The sequence below is a fragment of the Stegastes partitus genome, unplaced genomic scaffold, assembly GCF_000690725.1.
Source record: "Stegastes partitus isolate 25-593 unplaced genomic scaffold, Stegastes_partitus-1.0.2 Scaffold868, whole genome shotgun sequence".
Taxonomy (NCBI): domain Eukaryota; kingdom Metazoa; phylum Chordata; class Actinopteri; family Pomacentridae; genus Stegastes; species Stegastes partitus.
The window spans coordinates 19286-40182 of NW_007578599.1; the positions used below are offsets into that span (position 1 = coordinate 19286).

The window sequence follows — 20897 nt, forward strand, 5'->3', positions numbered from 1 at the left end:
AAATACCCAACAGTCACTGCAACTTCAGACCAAATGTGTAACCATTTATTGTTAAAATCAACAGTTCAACACATAACACAGCTAATACAGATAAGAAAAAACAAAAAGATACCAGTATTGTCAAATTTCCACCGTCAGCTGGATAGTTATGTAGAGAAAAATACAAGATTTGACATCTTGAGAAAATTGCTTTGTGTTCATCATTTGAGAGAAAAAAATAGAAGGCAAAGACTTATAGTATAAAATGTACAGCCACATGATTATATAATATATAATAACATTGCACATTATACCAAAAAAAAAAAAAAAAAGAATCCACACATGGAAAACAAAATAAGTGTACACAATATACAACAAGGCACTGAGGAACAAACCTGCACACGCATCTTTGGATGGATCTGCCGCCCGCGGAGCTCCAGTGAAATGTTGTAGGAATGTTACATTGCAAACCCTCCAACTGAACAAGTCATTCAAACCCAAACCTGACTGATCCCATAGAAGTACATCAATTACTTCTCATGATGTCCGAACTATTGTTGCTGCAGCTATGTGGGAGCTTTTGCACATTTGCAGGTGTAGAGAAACCACATAATCCCTAAAAACACCACTTTCAGGCCCCTGTGGGTTAAGTCAGTGTTTGCAATGTTACTGTTCCCACTTGTGGCCAGTAGAGGTCGACAGGGATCAAAGACTAATGTGAAGGACTGTCTAAAACATTAGCCAACAGCTAAATTCAAGTAATTTTAGTCTATGTAGTTCTGATATTGCAATGAGGAACATTTTCGGCAAAATCAGTTAAGTAAAAAATTAAAATCCAGTCAGGAATGTTAAATTCATCTCATCACTATCCAATATTGCCATTGTAGCATTGCTGCTAACTGGCTAATATAACCAGCTACAATAAAAGGATGGATACTTTAGTATGAACAGTAAAAGACTCAAAAAGTACATTTGGCAAATGTACTTTTTCATCAATTTTCCGACTGCTTTTGGTTCAGTTAAAAAAAAACAAAAACAAACAGGTTTCATACTTGAATGACTTGCACAGCTGGACGTACTTTGCAGTGTTACAAGTACATTGGCAGTTAAAGGGAACGTCGGAGCACCTTTCAGATTGTGGTTACACAGGAACAAGAGTGGCATCGATAAGACAACGTCTGATTAGTCCTGCTTTGCTTTAAACAGGCACTTGTGACCTTCGTATTGTCAGCAAATCAATTGAAACAATCAGTCGCAAACTGAAAAAGCTTGAGACAAGTACAGTTGCATAATATTTACAGTGAGCAGATCATCCTGGACGAGTCCCCGAGTTTCTCAAAGCAGAGAAAAAGGCTTTTAGGTTGCCTTTCTTTTTTCTTTTTTACATTCGGACAGCCTGTAGACACACTTTTCCTAAAAGTCATCCTCTCACACACACAGTCACACTAACTAAAAGCCTCAGTAACAAACCGGCCCGTCCTGCAACAACAGTCCTTGTAGTGCCACAGTGGGTTAGCATCAGGAAATAATTAACAGTTTTCTTCCAAAACAAGACACATCCACCTTTTTTCTTTAACTGGTTTTCTTTCTCAAATTTGAATTTGTTTCTTTTTGAGTTTGGGAACACAAGTCTTTGCTTCCTCGAGGGTCACAATGAGGTCTTGGGTTGTTTGAGTACCATCCTTGGTTCCATTGGGCAGCACTTTAATTTTATACTTGGACTGAGATACGAATATAAAGTTGTTATCCCTTCTGTAAAAAAATATTTAAGGACAAATGGATTGCAGACCACGTCCAACTCGTAAAACCCTCATTTAAGGTTGTCAAGGTCAACGATTAAGTAATTCCAGCATGTCAATAACTCTTAAAGCAAGTAATTCAGTAGTGATTACAAAATTGATGAAGTGCCAATTTGTTGGAGCCCAACTAGAAGCTGCATAAATGCAGAGGAAGTTCAGTGATTCAGATATTCTGCCTTCACAAGCTTCCATCTGTGCATATTTAATTTAATTTAAAGCTCTGAATACTGATTTGTTTGAACTCTGGTGATTGATCATGAACGTCGTCCTTTTACTTTTTAAACACTGAACCTCGCTTACCATCGAATCTCTCATCATCTCAATAATTAGAAGCGTTTTTAGGCTGCTTCTTGTGATTGATTTGCATGAACTCCTCCGTCTTTGGCCACAGCACTTTTCTACAAACTTTCCTGCTTGTCACTGCAAACCTGCACAGTTGAATTACAATGGTCTGCATCAGGACTTGAGGCTCATCTCATTTTGAGCTTCCTTGTCTCATCAGCACCATCTTGAAGAATGTCTTAACTCCTGAAATGCCTCTTAAGGTGAGAAGGGGAGGCTACAAGCAAGGATGCACGGCTGTATATTTAACTGACGTCACTTTAAAACAAAAGTTCCAAGGCGAGAAAGTCTATTTCATTAAATGCCTGTTGTCTCGACTCCTCTGCTCATATCTCTTCCTTGCCTCTTCTGCTTATATCCCTGGTGGGGCGGACTAAGATGTGTGAAAAGGAGTTGAGGATGTAGAAACTGAGAAATGATAGGAAGGGTTGGTGACGACACCATTGAAAAAACTTTGTTTTTTAAGCACATAAAGTCCAACATCGCCAATAGTTTTGCTGATATTAATACCTCCTAGTGTCTTTGTGCTCCTACTGCATATCTATTGTAACATGAAATGTTGGAATCTGAGATCAAGTAAAGCGCATGCAGCTTCTTGCTGGTCTGTGTTGCCATTGAATCACTTCTGTTCTGACCTCCTTCCAAGGGCCAGCATTCTTTGAATTTTGGTAAAAATTTTTTTATTTAAAACCACTTTTTCTTTCTGTCTTTCATCTACGTCCTGGATTGCTTCCCAGAATGTAAAAGCTTGGTGAGCAGAGTTTGACAGTCATAGACTAAGGACACTTTCTCAGCTCCATGTTGAAGACGAACTTCGATGCTTCCAGCTTGAACGGACTGCCAAACTTCTGCTCTAACAAGAGTGGATGTGTAAAGTTTTGGAATGAAACTAGTCAACAAAATAATAACTTGAGCTAGTTAACATTAAGAGCATTGTGGTTTGTCTCCAGCATTCAGAGTCAGTCTGACATGTCAGATGCATAGTGCAGAGGACGGGCGTCCAGCCGGCTGTGGCCGACATCGACCCTCCAGCTGCACCATCAGGTCAGAGGTTACAGGTTGATGTTCACCAGGCGCTACTCTGGCTGCCGTGGCTGCTGACAGACTGACAGTTGCTGTAGCGCTTCTTGACGATCATGCTGATGTAGGCCTTCATCAGCTTGGCGATGTCCATGACCTGCAGAGGAGAAGGAGCTGTTATACAGGTTGTAACGTTTCAGGATTAAAGGTTGGTATTTCATTTGATTTTTTCACCATTCAATTTACAAAAAGTCCAATTTTGGACTCTGAATTTATACAATCTGTGCTGATACCATGGATGTTGAAAAAGCATCAATGGATAAGGGAGAAGATGAGGGACCTGGATGTCAGAAAATATATTGTAGGTTTGCTGTAGTGCCTGGTTGTGCCATCTCTTTTGATTTAATGAAATGGAGTTACAGGTGTGTTTGTGGCAAAAAACAAGCGCAACAACCTCCTAGCTGTCAAACTGCTAATTATAGCAGTTATGTGGATGAACTCTGTAGCATCTGGTTGTACAAAGGTGTCAGTTTAGGTCTGGTTTAGCTAGCTATGTGTCATGCTAATCCTAAACTAGGATTTTTCAAATGCTAACAGTTGGGGAGCTGGGGGTCTGTCAGCAGAGAGGAGCTATAGCTGCTAATGCTGCGAACGCTCAGGTGCATTGAATTAATATTTCAGTAATCTGGTGTTGACTTCATCTGATCTTCATATTCCTGATGTCACTGAGCTGAGTTTGTGGCAAACATTAAGTATCAGTGGTTAAAAACAGCATTTCAATCATTTCAATGACTGATCGGTTGAGGAAACTGTTTGAAGTTTGCTTGCTCAGCTGATACCTAATCTCCCAAATTTACAGCATTTACTTCCACATCATGGAACCAGCAGCTCTGAGTGAGTATTTCTGTACAAACCATTTGGGTTTCGAAGACCAGCTCTCGGCCCTCCACAGCGATCTTGTAGGCGTTGGCCAGCGGAGCTCCAAAGGAGAGAATCTGTTCATAGGGGAAAACCTCCAGAGGCCACAGCTCGCCTCGTTTGTACACCGATATGGCCTCCCGGCTCACACCCAGCCACAGCTCCGAGGGGAACGTTCCGTCCCGACACTGAAAATACAGAAACAATGAGCACAAGAGTTCTGAACACGGACTGAAAGTAATATTTGTCACCAGCAATGAAAACCTGAAAACATCTGAAACTAACTCAAAACGTAATCGTTTGTAGAAAACTATGAATCTTTTTAAAATTGTATTGATCCAGTTTATTTCAGACATGGCACCGTATCATTAAGGCAAAAAAGGGAACACACACACACACACACACACACAAAAAACCTGAAAAACAAAACCTAAAATAATATCTGAAAATTAGTAGGATGAAGTTTAACTTATCATTTATCTCATTGTAGTGGGCTATAATTATATACTATTCCAATAATTCCTTTCAGATCTAAAACACTTTGTGATGTTTCAGAACAAAATATTCAGTCACTGTCAATCTGGCTCCTGTTACCTCGACGTTGAACAGCGTTGATCCATATCCCTGCCACTCCTTCACCAGCGTCATGTATTTGACCATGGCCTGCTCCTGGTTCATCCCCTGCAGTTTCTTCCACTTGTCCATCACGCTGGTTCTGACCGCCGCCACCTCCTCCCTCATCCAGGCCTCCAGGCTGTTCTCCTCTTCCAGCTTCTGGCGACTAAGCGAGCCGCTCCTGAAGCTCCGCCTCAGTGTTCCCTCCAGAAAGCTCGAGCGTTTCCTCTCCGACGTCCCTGAGCGGTCGGCCACCGAGCCGGTGCCCGGAGCGAAAGTCTTGGCTGAGTTCTGCACTCGGGCCCGCAATCGCGCCATGGGGAACACCTGTGAGATTTCAGGGACGGTGGCCTGGGAGTTGTGGTCACCCAGCAGGTACTGGAGTCTCAGGGCAGCCAGGAACTGAAGAGTCTCCTCAGGGGCCGGATACTGGCCACGAATGACTGCTTCATGGGCCTGAGGAGGGAAGACGCAAGGAAAGTTCTAGTTTAATCCTTAAAAACAAAGGTAAGACTGAGAGTTGAAGAAAAACTGCACACTGTGTGAAGGCACAGGTTAATAAGCTGATCTGACCATACATGAGGTTGTGGATTCCATTTCAAAGTGCTGCTAAGGTGCAGCCTATTCTTATAGACAATTCAAACTTTATTGTCACAGCTGCAACCCTGGTGGTGTTAAACCACCACTGAAGCAAGTAAAGAACAAATATAAAAACATCCTGTGTTTACGCTAGCCTCATCTTAGCTTACTTATCTTATTACAGTAAGGTAAAGCAATATCCCCTCAAGGATCAATAAAGTATTTCTAATTCTGATCATACTTTTATCTTATTGCCTTTTATTTTAATTCACTGCATGTCTTTTGTCATTGTTTTTTTTTCTGAGCAATATCTGGCACAAGGATTTCTTTCAGGATTAAAGGCGTCTTTTTCTTATCTTAACAGCCTTCAGATTGCAGGTGCAGATCAGCTGCTGAGCCTCGATGAATCACTGGACAGTCTGAGGGCTCTCACCTGTTCGAACATGAAGGCGAACTCCACGCTGTCTTTGGGAACGTTGTCCGTGTCCAAGAAGCAGTAGAGTTTGAAGTAAAACTTCCAGCCGGTGTTGTATTCGTCGGGACTCGCTGAAAGCCTGCAGGGAAGAGTATAACAGTTAATGGCAACCACAGGACAAAGAAACATTCGTTGTAGGTGCAGCGACGCTCACTTTTCAAACTTGGCAAGCACGTCGGCCACCACCGTGCGGCTCTCGATGGCTTTCTCTGTGGCGTCGTTGTGTTCAAACAGAGCGAACATGTTCCTGCTGTCCTCCATGGCCAAACCGCGGATCAGTTTCTCCACCACCTGAAGCACAGGACAGCACACAAGACGCTTGAATTTAGTAAAACTGCAGATCAGATGAGACATGTCGGTCGAAGCCTTTAGATTTAAGAGTATTATACCAAAAAGGTATAATCTAAAAGTTCTTCTCAGCAAAAAACAAAAGTGGAAGTATAGTTCTAAGAGGTTGAGCGTCTAAAAAATTAATGCAACTGTTGATTTCTTCCAAAATATACATGTGTTAAACAAAATCCTCGTCTTCAAATGGGTTTTCTTTTTTTCATCCTCAGCTCAACCTAATTTTAAAGTTTTCTCAGTTAACCCACAAAGCTGCTTTGTCAAAAAAGAATAGTTTGTTTCACTTTCTCAGTGGTCGAGACAGAATGAAGATCTTTCGCTTCTGTAAAAGTACAAATGCCACAATTTCAAGTAAAAGTTTGACATTTAAAGTGTTATTTGAGTCCAAGTATAAAGGTCTAATGTAAAAAAATATGATTAAAAGTTCAACTAGTCGGTGCAAAAAACACATTTCTGATTCCTACTGTTAAATTTTAGATTATATATGATTATTAGGATTTTACTGCTGGATGTGGTCGAGGTGGAGCAGCTCTTTTGGGTTTAAAACTGCAACTAATAATAATAAAGTGAGTATTTGGTTTTTATTTTCGTTGTTATAGAATTGAGTCCAACATGAAACCCTCACAATGTTTGTTTTTTCTAACTTTAAATGTACGATATTAATTATTTTAATTTAAGTAAATAAAAAGCAGCAAATTCTCACACATTATAAAAATTATTATCAAAACAGCAGTCAATTAATTTCTTTTGTTAATCACTTCAGCCCTGCGAGCATTTGCTGTCAGGTAAATGCATCTGCATCCACAAAGAATATTTTGTAACTGATGATTATATGTTTTCCTTTAAAATATCTCATTTTGTAAAGTAACCTGTAACTAAATATACTATGAATAAACCAAAATGTATAATAATTGCCTCTAAATTGAAGTGGAGAAGAAGATTAAAGTACCATGAAAATCAAACAACCTCAAATTTGGACTTAAGTACAAATTTTTGGAGCGTTAGCAGGAACGGCCACTGTGCTTTTATTTTGTAGGAACAGATTGAACTACAGAATCCGTTAGTAAAATCTTGAAAATAACCTCATAAGATTGAAGTACGAAATTTCCTGAACAATGGATACTAGTTAGTTTGCCCCTGTTTTAAGCCATAAACGGTGACTTGGTGACCATCAGTTTGTTTTATTCATTTTGAAGAGACTGTTGAGCCTCGTTTAAGTTTGCTGTCCAACATTTCCTGAGTTTCTCCTGAGAGAAGTTCCTGAGACTGCTGATGCTGCTACATACAGCCAGAAATCAGATTCCTTAAATTGAAGCATGTGTTTTGAGACCAAGGCTAATCGGACCTCTCTCGCTTTGACTCTCTGGGTCAGGGTGTGTTGGAACCCACCTCTCCTGCAGTGGTGTGGGAGTTGATGGTGATCTTGCAGGAGCCTCCTCCGTGACAGTGGACCGTGGTGCTCATGTCCTGCCGGGCCACGATGGATCGGACCTCCTCCTGCGACGGCACGTTCTCTCGGGTTCGAGTCTTCCTCAATGAGTCGATGGCGAAGGCGGCATATCGGTCCATCTCTGTACCAGGAAAGAGCTCACGAGTCCTGCGGGGAGATTACACCAATGTTAAGTAAAAGCACCACAGAGACACAAACAGTCTACATCCATCTGTAAACCTGTCCACCGCTCACCTCTTCAGGTGGAACTTGAGGTATCTGAGGATGCTTCTTGTTGGGAGGAAGGTGCAGGACATGCAGGCCAGGATCTTCCAGCTGCAGAGGTTTCCGGGGCTGCCGGGCTGCGGCGGTCGAGTGGTTTGCTTGATCAGCTGGCAGTAGAGCTCGTCACGCAGTGGTTTGAGCTCCTGTCCCGTCTGCAGGACGCCCTGGATGATGGGCACCGGGTCGGCCACGCCCTCCAGGTGCTGAAGGGAGCTGAACACCTTGAGGGCTTCCTCCTGCAGAGTCGTGTAGCTTCTGCTCCTCGGAGCTGAGCGGGGAAGAGGTTAGTGATGTGGTGTTGTGGAGGTACATCACTGTGTTTGTGGTTGAATTACAGCAAATAACATATGACAAAGTCCTCTAAAGGTCACAGCGAGAACTTTTTGAGGGCAACTTTGTGTTAAATTGCAATGCGCTTTACATTCCTTCTGATCCATATGATTCATATTGTTTTTTTTGGTCCAGTCCAGTTCTAATGCACTATTACAAGTAATACAAAAGATCCTGCTGGGCTCCACAATATCGCCTGTGTTATACTTAAAATTAAACACCCCTATTTCCCTTTTGGTATATTTTGTATCAATGTTGATACAGTAACCTTAAAAAATACATCTTTGTTAATATTCAGTGTGGTTTCTCAGCTTCCTTCAGTAATTTGTCCTAGCTACAGTGTGCTGTTCTGATCACTTGTTATGTGCCTTAAAGCAACAAAATCAGAAATAATTTAATGCAGTGCAGTTTAATACAGATGAGTTTGGCATCCACATAGACATGTTTTAGTCTTTTTAAAAAATAGTAAATACACTCATGGCTAAAATCCTGCTAGCAGTGACTATTTAATGTATCTGAGGTGCTTTAATAGAACAAAACTAGGTGTCTTTTTGGTTCTTTTCGGAGTGTCACCTCTCATCCAAGGTGCTTCTTCAGCTTTTACCGGCTGGTGGGGAGTCCTGGGTGTTGTTTTAGTCTGTAGCAACCCTCACTGGACTTGAAATAGGTGGTAGCTTAGTAAAATCACAACTGCAACATCCATCTGTACACAGGGGAGGCAGGAACCTACGCCTCCACTTATCAGGTACTTATCATGCAGTCCTGACATCCCTTTCCAGGCAGTTTCACCACCATTCACACCTTGATTAATGTGAGTTGAGGCTGAGAATATATACCTGGAACTTCCCATCAGTCAGTAAGAACTAAAGACGCATCTTAAATGACTTCAAGAACCACAAAAAGTCTAATTTCTATTGAACAACTTCAGACGCAGTAAAGGAGCTGTTGCCAGCAGAGTTTTAACCACTTTGACTACTACTTTAAAAAAGGCATGACTAAAACATGTCAGAATAGATGCCTAACGCATCTGTGTTATACTACTGTGCCTGTAATAACAAGATAGAATAAAGTAGAACACAAGATATACTTCTGGTAGTCTTCAACCGAAGTGTTCAGGATTAGCACAACCTGGATGACTGAGAATCTACACATCTTGAATATCTAGATGAAATGCTTTAAAATAAATACATGAATTAGTTTCTACGGTGGCTCACCGGTGAGGTGGATGTCTCCATAGGGCAGCGGCAGCAGCGGTGAATGCAGCGGGTGGTGGCTGTAGCGGAGGATGGGGTTCCTCTTGTAGATCTGCTCCACCACCTCCGAGTTCAGGCAGTTCTCCTGCAGAGAGAAGAGATCAGATGATGCTTCACTGCGGTGAAGGTAACTTTAAAACGAGCTCTGACTACTTGGTATCAGTTCACAACTCTGTCTGGAGCATGTGGCAAGTGTAAAACCTTTATTTTTTAGTTAGACTAAAACCTGCTGTCTTTAGAATCACCCTGCCCTGCATTAAAACATTCACATCACAATGATGAATTAGACCATGACCTGCATTTCCCTCTTTGAGCTTCAGATAAGACAAGATAATAATCTTAATTAATAATCCCACAGCGGGGGAATTTGCAAAAGTGCAAAAATATGTCGGGAACATCAGCAGAAAATTGCTTTAATGTAAAAGCAGGACTGTATGTGGTCGAGGTGGTGCAGTTTTTATTCTTATTTTTTTTTGGTTGAAGACTGCAACTAATATAAATATTAATATAGTGAGTATTTGGCTGATTATCTTTGTTGCTCAATGAATACTTTGGTTTTCTAACAAAAAACGTCTGAGTAAATAATGGGTCTAACATGAAACCCTCCCAGTGCTTGTTTTTTCAACATTAAACTTACAATTTCCAGTTTTTTAAGTTTAGTTTTAGTAAAACCTATTTGCCCCCTTTTCAGCTTGAGATAAGAAAAGCCTTTAATAATCCCACGCTGGGGAATTTGCAATAGTGCAATAATGCATAATATCAGCAGAAAATAAAAATAAACAAGAAATATACAGAATCTTCTAAGTACAAATCGACATATTGTACATGTGTCTTCTTTAATAAACAACGATCCTGCACAGATTCTTGTGTTGCAGCTCTGACAGAAGCTTCCCACCTTGATGTCCTGGATGAGCTGCTGCGTCGGCGTGTCGATGGGAGCTTTGGTGTCGATGACGTTCTGGATGGAGTTGGCCCACCGCGTGGCTTCGTTCAGCAGCTTACAGTAGAGACGGTACGAGTGTTTCCGCCCGTACACGATCACGTTCCAGTATCCTGTCAGGAGGACGGGTCATGTTAGACGAAGTGGCGACGGTACAACTGCTAAGTAATTTTTGTTTCCTTTTCTTACCGGTCTCCTTGAAGACCTTTTCGTCGGGCTGAACCACGGAGCAGAGGCTGTTCAGCACCAGTGTTCCCAGCTTCAGGGCGTTACGCTCCGAGCTCTTATAGTAGTCCAGGGAATTGTGTGTGAGCAGGAACCAGCGCTTCTTCAGCTTCAGTGAGGCTTTAGTGCTGTTCTTCATCTCTTTGTGCAACCAGCCTGGTGGAAACACAGGAATCACATTAAACTATGCAAATCCACAAAAGAATCTCAAAATGTGTCAGACGCTAACAAACCAACATGGCAGCAGGGATCAAAACTTCCTGTGTGAGAGTGTATTATTGCAGTTTAACCTCTAAATGCTAAAGCTGCAGCTGTCGTAGTTTTCTGTCTTTTGTTCGTAACTATTTCAACCTTTTCTATGAATTTTGTGTCGATTTTTTTTTGCTTTTTTGTGCATCTTTAACCCTTTGCGCGTTTCTTTAGTCCTCACATGTTTCACTGCAATCTAAAGTCCTGCACCTCTTTGGAAACAGAACAAAATGAAGAAGGAGAGAGAACTCTGTGCAATGTGACAGTGTGATATTTTACTACATATATTTTTTACCATTTTTAAGTCAGTACAGCGTTTCAGGAGAGACTTCCTTGAATTTTTGTCACATGACTGTTTGTTGCAGCTGAGCCACTAATGGCTTCAAAGTTGCACAAAGTAGTGCAGAATTTCTTGTTATTTACAAAACTTGGCAAATATTAACGAGACATGTAGGATGAATTGGTTTTGGGAAAATATCACAATTTGAATTTCCTTGTGGGACCACACATCACACATAATCAGTGGTGGGACTGCTGGAAAGTTGAAAAATCAGGCCAGAAGCTGTAAAAACAAAAAGAATTGTTGAATTTTTCAACTTTCCAACAGTCAACAAATTTCTGAACCTCAAAACCTGCTAGTTGGTTTAAAATTTTGACACCACATATGCAAACCTGCAGGTTTCAAAATTAGTTTTGAGATACTTATCGATACCAATCGATTCCTCTCCTGTATTGATGGACTATTGACTTGCTTAAACTAATTAATAACCACTCATCGCTTCTGCTTTTATCTGCCGTCAGTAAGTGTTTGTGTTGCTACCTCGGATGATGAACTCCTGCCCGTCGACGCGCGTGTCTCCTTTGGAGCGCTGCAGCAGAGTGATCCAGTGGTGCATCTCTTCAGGGGTGTCGGCGTTGCAGTGCAGCACTCGGTTCGCTGTGATCATGACGAACGAGTTCGGCCTTCAACAGAGCAGAAATGTGGTTATGAAGGATTAAACACGTGCAGTACCTGTGATACAAGTGCAATCACTGTGGACATTCTGGTACAATAACTGTGGACAGTATGTGCAAGATTTTAAACAGTGCCGATTAAACTTTACTATTTACTGTGTGTGAAGGAGTGTGTGTAGGTATGTATAGTGCTTTTTTAAGGTGTTGCACAGCAAATCTCTTGTAATGTTGGTTACAATGACAATAAAGCTTTCAGATTCTGACTTAATAGCTGATCACTGTCTTTTATTTGGTACTGGTGGAATAGAAGAGTTCATTTTTTGGGCGTCCGGATAGCTCGGCGGGTAGGGCGGGCCACCCATGTATATGGGCTTTAATCCCCCGACACAGCGGCCGCGGTTCGATTCATTTGCTGCATGTCATTTCCCCCACTCTCCTCCCCATGTTTCTCTGTCTATCTTCACTGTGACTATCATTAAAGGCGGAAAAGCCCAAAAAATATCTTTAAACCAAAATACAAATATATATATATATGTATTTTGAAAAGGATCACAAACAAGAACAGACTTTGAATGTTTTGATGTCAGATTGAGGCTATAACCTTAAATATTAAGGGAAGAATGATTTATTTCTGAGCTTTGTTACTCCTGACATTTGGATTTTAGAAAGGTCTTTCATTCTGAGCTAAACATTGCAGCTCTGCAGACCATTTTCTGCTGTAAATGTCAGGAAACCACAGAGGAAAAACAAAACGAGCTGCAACTTTTAGGGACGTTAAAGGCAACGTGGCAGAATGTTAAATGCAGCATCAGAATGCATTAATCTACAACACTGATGGCTTTTATCTGACTGACACTTCTTGGTTTCTTCATTGTGGTCTCAAGAAAATCCACTTAAACACAGCTTATGTTTGATGCCAGTCCTCACCTCTCCGGATTATCTGAGGCACAAACCGAATCGATCATCCCCACATCCAGCGTTCCCTGAAGAGAGACACGCAGAGATAGAAGTTCAGGTTCAGAAACCGTGTTCAGGGTGCAGGTAATGAGTTCGACCTCCGTCCGCCCCATGGAAACCAATTATCACAAACACACAGAGATAAAAGCTGCAACACACTCATTCACAGGTACGACAGCGAGAAAACGACGTGGCGTTTCCAACACATCTGTGTCCCGTCAGCTCAGAACAGAACAAAAGGGTTGCAGCATTGAATATAGAATGAAGTGAATTTTAACAGGAGACACAAGTACAACTACATCAATAGAAAGACAAAAACAGACTTGTGCAGATCTGCTCAAGTTAGAAAAATAATAATGCATTTAGTCTGTTTTAACCAAAAATGTGCACATCTAATGAAGCTGTTTTACTTTATAGACATGTAAACATAAAGAGGAAAATAGAGTAAAAACAAACACCAAGCCATTTACCATTTATATAAAGGTTTCTATCCTTGGAATATTTCCAAGTGTATTACATTACAGAGGAAATACTACTTTTGAAGATTTTGTGTCAGTGTGATCCAGTAGCTTGAATCTGCACTTCACTTGTTTAGACATTTCTGTGCTGCTATTTTATGTGTAAAAAGGTTTCTCTTGCTGATAATGTATAAGTCACACGTGTAATGATCTAAATTTAGCTTTACAACAGGAGATTTTAATCACATCCACACTTAGTTTTTATGTTTGTAATACTGGATATGTTTCACAAAGTTTATAAAAATTGAGAAACTGAAATCAATAACCATGTTTTTGAGGGTGAGTTTGATGTTGAACTGGAGAAGAATCCCAGGTGTTCATTCTCAGCCACAACTCGCATAAATCAAAACCTCCAGGACTACCATGACCTGGATGACTGAGGATCCAAAGACATATTTAATGTCTCAGTTAGACAAACTGTAACTCTTCTGAGTAAATATCTAGATCAAAAGTGTAGGAATGAATCACCATTTTGATATAATCTTATTGCTGCTGAAACTAAATTAAATGACAGGTGGATTTTGAAGGGAATCCAGCATAGAGCGTTACAAACCTTATTACAACTCCATTTCCCAGAGTGCTTTGTTTCGTCGCAGTACTCACCACAGCGTTCTGAGGGTTTGCCTGCTCATCATGCATCTCCCTGATCTCCTGCTCGGTGGAGCCATGGACCTGACTCAGCACGCTGAACCAGTGGCTGTAACCATGGAGACAGCATCATCAGCATCATCATCATCATTGAGAAACAAAGGTTAACAAAAAACAGATCTACTCCTCAGATTGTGACAAATGCAGTGGATGTAAAATCAATCTGGTTTTTAACAAAAATCGAATGTGTTTTTTAACTCTGCTCATTTCAAGTGTTTATCTGCTGTTCTTAAGAAGCTATGAGGGGGAAAAAATCAGGGACCTGTAAGTACAATTTTAATAATATGAACGTAAAATTTAGTCAGTGGTCACAGGTGCATTCACTTTTCTTGCATTGGGTTTTTACTTCGTGGCCTGAATTTTCAACATAGTCTTTCTAAAGTCTGTTTTTGATCGTTCACAAGACCAAATACTCTATTCCTCAACTTATAAATAATGCAATTATTAAGGGTCAGCATAATTGAGACGCTTTTGACACTTAGGTGACATTGCAGTGGATGTAATCACGTCTGTTGTATACTTTCCTACAACATATCTGAGAAACACCTCTTACCTGGCATCCTCTGCAGATTCTGCGATCAGATGGTAGGTCCTCTCAGGCATCACTATGTCGATTCCATTCTCTTTCCCGGTGTTATCGATGATTTCTCTGCAAATCACAAAAATGCAAAATACTAACTGATCTTCTGTCACTGTATAAAGGGTGAATCACCTCAGAGGTTCCTCCTTTAGAGGTGTGTCTTTCTGTTGCTCTTCAATGAAACAATAGTTTTTAAAATCATCACCTGTACACAACTGAAAAAACATAATTGCACTGTATATCCATATGAATAATCATACTAGCAAGCTTTTCCAACATCTAATTACAATCAATTCATTCCCACAGCTTTTTGCATCTCACCGCAGATGAAGAGTTCTTTTTAGACTACTGTACATTCACAAGTCTTTTCAGTAACACAAGAAAAGCCCCTAAACGATGTTGTCTTGCTTACTTGGCACTGTGCATGTCCAGCACCCCCTTCATCTTGTCCTCGTTGTCGTTTTCGAAGTACATGAGTTTGCTCTGCCTCAGAACGAACCAGCGGCGCTTCCAGTTGCGGCGGGACAGCGTGGACGAACCTCCTCCCTTCTTGTGCAGCCAGCCCTGCTTCAGCGCCTCCTGCTTGGTCCGGAACCACAGGAAGGTCTCGTCCTTCAGAACGCACCAGCGCCGCTTCCACGTGTTCATCAGACCGCCTGGAGAGGAAAAAGATAAAATTCTGTAGTCCTGTTTTCACTCCTCAAGTTAGAAATATATGTCTGGAGACAAGAGGAGAGCTGTGACTGCAGACGGATCAGATTTCAAACGCTGTGTGATGCATGAAAGCAGCTGAAGGCAGAGTTTGATGTGAGAATGGAAGAAAAATCCAACTCCTGCTACAAATCTTCCTACAGAAAAATGATCTCGCTGGCAAAGTAGGAGAAAATACTAAGCTTCGTCTTCAAAATCAATCCAAGCAATGCCCTGCAGAGGTTGAAGATCATTTAAAAACTAGCTTCAGAGATGACTCCCTTAACCGACGACTGGTTTCTTAAAGAATTGAACCTACTATAAGCAAAGACTTACCTTTGATAAAGAGGAAGCTGTGGAAGTAAGGAAGCGTCACGCAGCTGTACACGGAGTCCCGACGATATGAAAGCTCGTCGTCTGTGTCGAACCTGTCGAAGTCGTCCTCGCTGTCCTCAAACTGGAACAAAAGCAACAGAAGTTCCATGTTAAATGTGATGTGCAAGGTTTGCCTCAGTGAATGTAATGCTAACTTAGTAGTTGATTACTTAGAGGGTTGTTTTGCATTGATGTTTCATAAAGCTATGGAAAGTAAAGATTACATTTTCAGTGAAGGGTAGCTCTCTTTTTTAAATCTCTGGAAACGCTAAACTCTGATACAGTCATTTTGCTGCAGAAGGAATCGTGTCTAGAAGATGATCTTGGCATCAAATGTGTGTAAAAATGATCCTTTCATTGTCTAGAACTTGTTCTGACCAACCACCATCACACATGCTGATATGAACCTTGAAAGTTTACCCAGAATGCACTTATTAAAGTTTTCTCTGCTGAATTATCAGAAAACAGAAACACATCCAGGGTACCAATGACTGAAGCTAAAGCTCTGCAGGGCTTCATTTAAGATACTAAATACTAGATACTAAATTTGAGGTATTGTGACATCCCACATCAACCTATAAACTACTTTGGAACTTTTGCATACATTTAGTCAGCTTTCTGACCAAATCTGATAAAAGTATTTATGCAAATAGTCCATGATGTACCACTGCACACTGTGAACATAAACAAGCAGAATACTAACAGAGAAGTTGTTTACTACTTCCAACTTGGTATCAGTAGTTTGATGGGAAAAAAAAACAATAATGGTGGTCTTGTTGAAAACATCTGCCAGTGTAACTTTGGCAAAAGACCTAACTCACCGATGACTGAGCCCCCTCCGAGCTGAAACGATAGGCCCCAGAGCTGTTGTAGGTGCCCACAGAGCCGCGGTAGTCAGGAGACCACTGGCCGCTGCGAGGGTTGGAGAAGGCCACGCTGCCACTGGACACGATGGCGCCCTCGTCGTAGTCGTCCTGGTCGTAGTCTGAATCCTCATCCGGCGGTATCAGTTCCACCAGGTCATCAGACTGGGCCTCGGATGAAGCCTGGGGGTGGCAGTAGGCCGAGTCCCCACTGGAGGAGGCGCTGTGGCAGGCCGGGGGCCCCGGAGGAGCAGGTAACGGCTGGTGCAGCAGGCTGGTTGGTGGCAGCGGCGGGATCACACCATCGTTGGCGTATGGGTCTTCTTCAGACGAGTCGTCGCTGGTTCGGATGCCGCTTGTCCGCTGGCCGTCTGAGTGGCCATGCTCACTTGGGTTTGGTGAGTCTTTGAAGGCCTCATCATCAGCCCCAAAGCCTTCGTCGACCTCCTCTTCGTCATTGCCTCTCCTCCGTCCGTTCTCCTTCTTCTCATCGTCTTCGCCTACGCCCAAGGAGCTCTCGATGTTCCTCACGCACTCGTCGATCTCGTCAAAGTTCAGGGAGTCGAGGAACTGCTGCGCTGCCTTGCAGGCTTCGTCCTCCAGCCGCCGGAGCTCCTGGTCACGGAGGAGCTGCAGGCGGTTCAGGGAGGCCTCAGTCAAGGAGAGCTCCTGACGCTCCTTCTGCCTCTGCAGCGCCTGGATCTCCCGCTCCAATCGCAGGATCTCCTCCACCTGAGATGCCTCGTGAGGACGGATGGCCTCCTCCGGCTCTGAGGCCTCTTCAGAGGCTTCAGCTGACTCCAGCTCCTCCAGAGTGTCTGGCAATGAAGCTGCTGCTACTGTAGGTTCAGACAGAACCAGAGAGACGAGTTCCTCAGCACATTGCAGCTCCTCCAGTCTTCTGGCCTCCTCAGCCTGAAAGCAGAAAAACACGAATGTGACACATTAGTCAGTTCTGTGTGTCTTGCTTGAAGATTACAACAACACATGTAACATCACCGTCTGTCTTCCATACTGCAATAATGTAATCTATCCAAATATGCCCACAGAGACTGGAATCCTCAGTAAAATGGGACAATATTCCACTGTTTTTCATTTAAATTAGCTCCTCAGTAATGAGCTTCATCATACCTCTCTGGAGAGTCTCTCAGCCTCCAGCCTCCGTCTCTCCCTGCAAAAACACAAAGACATCAGCTGAATGAACCCACACAAAGAGATATAAAGCACCAAAACCCCACTGAGTGCCTGGCTTGTCTCGCTGCAGCATGAAAACCCAATAAAAACCTATTTAGGTTATGAGTGGTAAGGTTCACAAAGAAAATATACATTATCCATCAAAATGAGAGAGAATCATGTATCATTCTACTGCAAGTCATCAAATCTTTTAGAGATGTAAGTCTGCAACCACATGTACATGGATGTTTTATCATTAGGACCTTTGTATAACTTTACCACCAACTTTAACCTCACTGAGCTGCATAATCTCGCTCTGTTTAGTCTCAGTTTTTACTGGTAAATGCCCAGCAGAGGCAAAAATGTTCCTTATTAGTATCAGGTTTTGTGGACCTAGAAATGAATTCTCACAATTCAGACAAAATATTTCTTAAATTTAGTTTTGGGTCCAGAGTAACAAATAACAAATAACAAAATCTGAGACAGTGCAGCAACACATTTCATGAATCTGTGTGGAGCTGCAAAACCACAAAGCAAGTTTTCGGGATTACGAGCTTCACGTGAGACTTCGTCTAGCTGCTCCTGTAAGGTGACTTGCCCACCTCTCCAGGTCCTCCTCCAGCCTCCTGCGGAGCTCCTCCTCTTCCTCCACCCTCCTTCTCCGGTCCTCCAGCAGCTGGCTGAAGGCCCGGCGGGCCAGCTGCCCTCGCAGACGTTTCTGGAAGGTGAGCGCTGCCCAACGAAGGAGCAGGAACTTCCTCCTCCAGTAGAAAGCCCGGTAGTTCTTCTGAATGACCACAATGCACTGCAGCAGCCTTCTGTACTGCTTCCTGTCAACAAATAATAACCCAATCAACTTTGGGGCTTTTGGTCAGAGTGTATGTAAAAGATGGACATAGCCAGTGTGGTGCCACTCTTTGATTTGTTCTCAGGCCTTGACTTTGGAATTGGAGCATACCAATACAGTAGTGACCTGCCAAAAACCCTACTGTATTATCTATCTACCTGTAAATGGAACCATAATTTAAAAAATGAACATCATGCTGATTTGTAAGAGACTTAAAACTAGTGATTGAGATCATAAACTCAACAAGAAAATGTTCACCGAGGCAACAAATAAAGTGAGAAGCAGGCTCATTTTTAATGTCAGAATTCTTACATTAGAAAATTGTTTTTACCACAGATTGAATCATGTCTAGAGGATGATCCTGGTATCAAATGTAGGTAAAAATAATCCTTTCATTGTCTAGAACTTGTCCTGACCAACAACCATCACACATGCTGACATGAGCCTTGGAAGTTTACCCAGAATGCACTTTTTAAAGTTTTCTCTGGTGAATTATCAGAAAACAGAAACACATCCAGGGTGCCAATGATTGTTTTAAAAGAACAGTTATTCTTTAGATTGTGACACCTGGATGGATGTAAAACTGAAGTTATGAGGCTCAGAAATGATGGAAAAAGAAATCTGCACCCTCCTCTCTGTAATTCAAGGGCCTGAAACTCTGAAAATATTCATAGTATGAAGGTAGAACTTTGCATGGCTTCATTAAATATACTAAAGTAACTGTACATAACAACGAGCTGATTCTGAGGTGGTCAGGTCGGTAATTTCATGCACTAATCCTTCTATAGACCCAGATTTCTGTTTGCCATGAGAGGAGTCACCCCCTGCTGGCTGTGAGGCAGAATGCAGGTTTAAGGCTTCGTCCATCTTTTTTTAAACATTCTGTGGTTCAGTGTGAACATTAAAACTGTTTCTAAGAAGAATTTTGATTCTGTGGCTGAGTTTTGAGTCGTACCTGGCCATGTATCCCATGACGTGGGCCTGGATGGTCATGGCTGCTTTCAGCACCTCCACCTCCCTCTGCTTCTCCAGGCGATGCTCCAGAGACTCCCGGAGGAAAACCTGAGGACAGAAGAGATGAGAGCAAGAAGGACGGAGACAGAAGCACATCATTATTGCATTGGGAGAGGCTCAATAAGTGAAAGATCAATAACAGGCGAGTAATCTTCTTTTTCATATCATTTTGTGTCAGGTTTTTGCTACTTTATCACCAAACTCCAAAGCACCTACTTCCACCAGGTTGTAAAATTATTGAATTCATCCTGAAAATTTAAACAAGAAAATGGTTGGATTTTAAAGAATTGGTTATTTATTCTTTAACCCTCCTGAAATTCACGTTATCATCTTTTAAACATTTTTTTTTACCCAAATGGAACCATTTATCAGAGTCAAAAACGTCAGCAGATCTGCAACTTTCATACATCCCATGAACTAACCATGTGCAGTTCAGTCTGAACAATTCACCAAACTTATGCTTAAAATTGTGATATTTCATTAAACTTGCTTTGTTCTACATGTTTCATTTAAAAATTCACAAAAAATATGTTTTTTTTATGAGCAACATAAAGACAGGACTTCTGTGATTTCAGTCTTGTGTTGAATTATGAATATTAAACTGAGTGTTATAAACACGAGTGCATAAATGTCATGTTCACTGTCTCAGAGCTCAAAGGTGATTTCTTAAAATAACAATTTTATCTTAACAAGTGGCTGAAATGATCAGATTTACACTAACATGAAAAAGTTTGCTTATTGATTGAGTAATTGATAAACTAATAATTGGTCTTTTTCTGACTGTAAACTGCATGTATTGGAGTTCGTCTAGAAGAGTTCTGAAAGTGTTTAGTGAGACTAAAGGCTGATATGAAATAGAAGCACATGCAGGACATTACTGCACAAACAAAACTTGACAAATACTCATTTTTGCAGCATGACTGTGCATTTTAATTGGGATTTTTAACATTAATTATCTGCAACTAAATTGTTCATTTTTTCAGTTGTGTAAATGTGTCAGGGCTGTAAAAATGCAGTTTCCTGCTGTCTGGTACTAAAACAACACTGAGCCGATATTCTCCGGCCGTGACAAACAGCTTAACATAGTTCATCCATTGCAGACGCTGTATTACACACACATTATGAATAAAAGATTTACAAGTGAACAGAATTAAAAAGAGGCAGAATGTTCCTTTTTTCTACAACATCACCATTTAAGTGACACTCCCTTCCAGGAGAACAACCGAGCAGGACAAAGTGGCCGACATCAATCAAACCCAGTTCCTCCTCTCCTTTTGTTGGGGCTCCTAAAGACCTCAGATTACTGCAGCTAGTGATTTTAGCTACACCTCGGTGTGAAAAGGCTGAACTTACAGGCACTTAGTGCAGCTGCCGGCTGCAGAGCCAAGCTGTCGCTCACTGATGGAGAAACCGGGCCCAGCAAGGGCCGCCGGGGTTAATCCGATTAGGGAGGGAGGAAAATGAGATATGGGACGTGGTCTCAGCGGACTGAGCC

General features: G+C 41.8%; 1 protein-coding gene across 1 annotated transcript in view; it reads right to left on the minus strand.

The window, feature by feature from the left end:
- Nucleotides 1–31: 31 nt before the first annotated feature.
- The window catches only part of myo10 (myosin X), a 159675-nt gene continuing 138809 nt past the window's right edge, over nt 32–20897 (minus strand). The window contains exons 22-41 of the mRNA XM_008293275.1: nt 19344–19450; nt 18144–18371; nt 17500–17539; nt 16327–17283; nt 15467–15587; nt 14853–15096; nt 14414–14509; nt 13816–13909; nt 12665–12720; nt 11604–11746; nt 10499–10690; nt 10265–10422; nt 9331–9454; nt 7757–8054; nt 7462–7669; nt 5882–6018; nt 5686–5806; nt 4653–5129; nt 4055–4246; nt 32–3297 (exon numbers count right to left, since the gene is read on the minus strand). Of these exons, the coding sequence (XP_008291497.1) occupies nt 3187–3297; nt 4055–4246; nt 4653–5129; nt 5686–5806; nt 5882–6018; nt 7462–7669; nt 7757–8054; nt 9331–9454; nt 10265–10422; nt 10499–10690; nt 11604–11746; nt 12665–12720; nt 13816–13909; nt 14414–14509; nt 14853–15096; nt 15467–15587; nt 16327–17283; nt 17500–17539; nt 18144–18371; nt 19344–19450 (4104 nt within the window). The 3' untranslated portion in view covers nt 32–3186. The remainder of the gene's footprint in view (nt 3298–4054; nt 4247–4652; nt 5130–5685; nt 5807–5881; nt 6019–7461; nt 7670–7756; nt 8055–9330; nt 9455–10264; nt 10423–10498; nt 10691–11603; nt 11747–12664; nt 12721–13815; nt 13910–14413; nt 14510–14852; nt 15097–15466; nt 15588–16326; nt 17284–17499; nt 17540–18143; nt 18372–19343; nt 19451–20897) is intronic.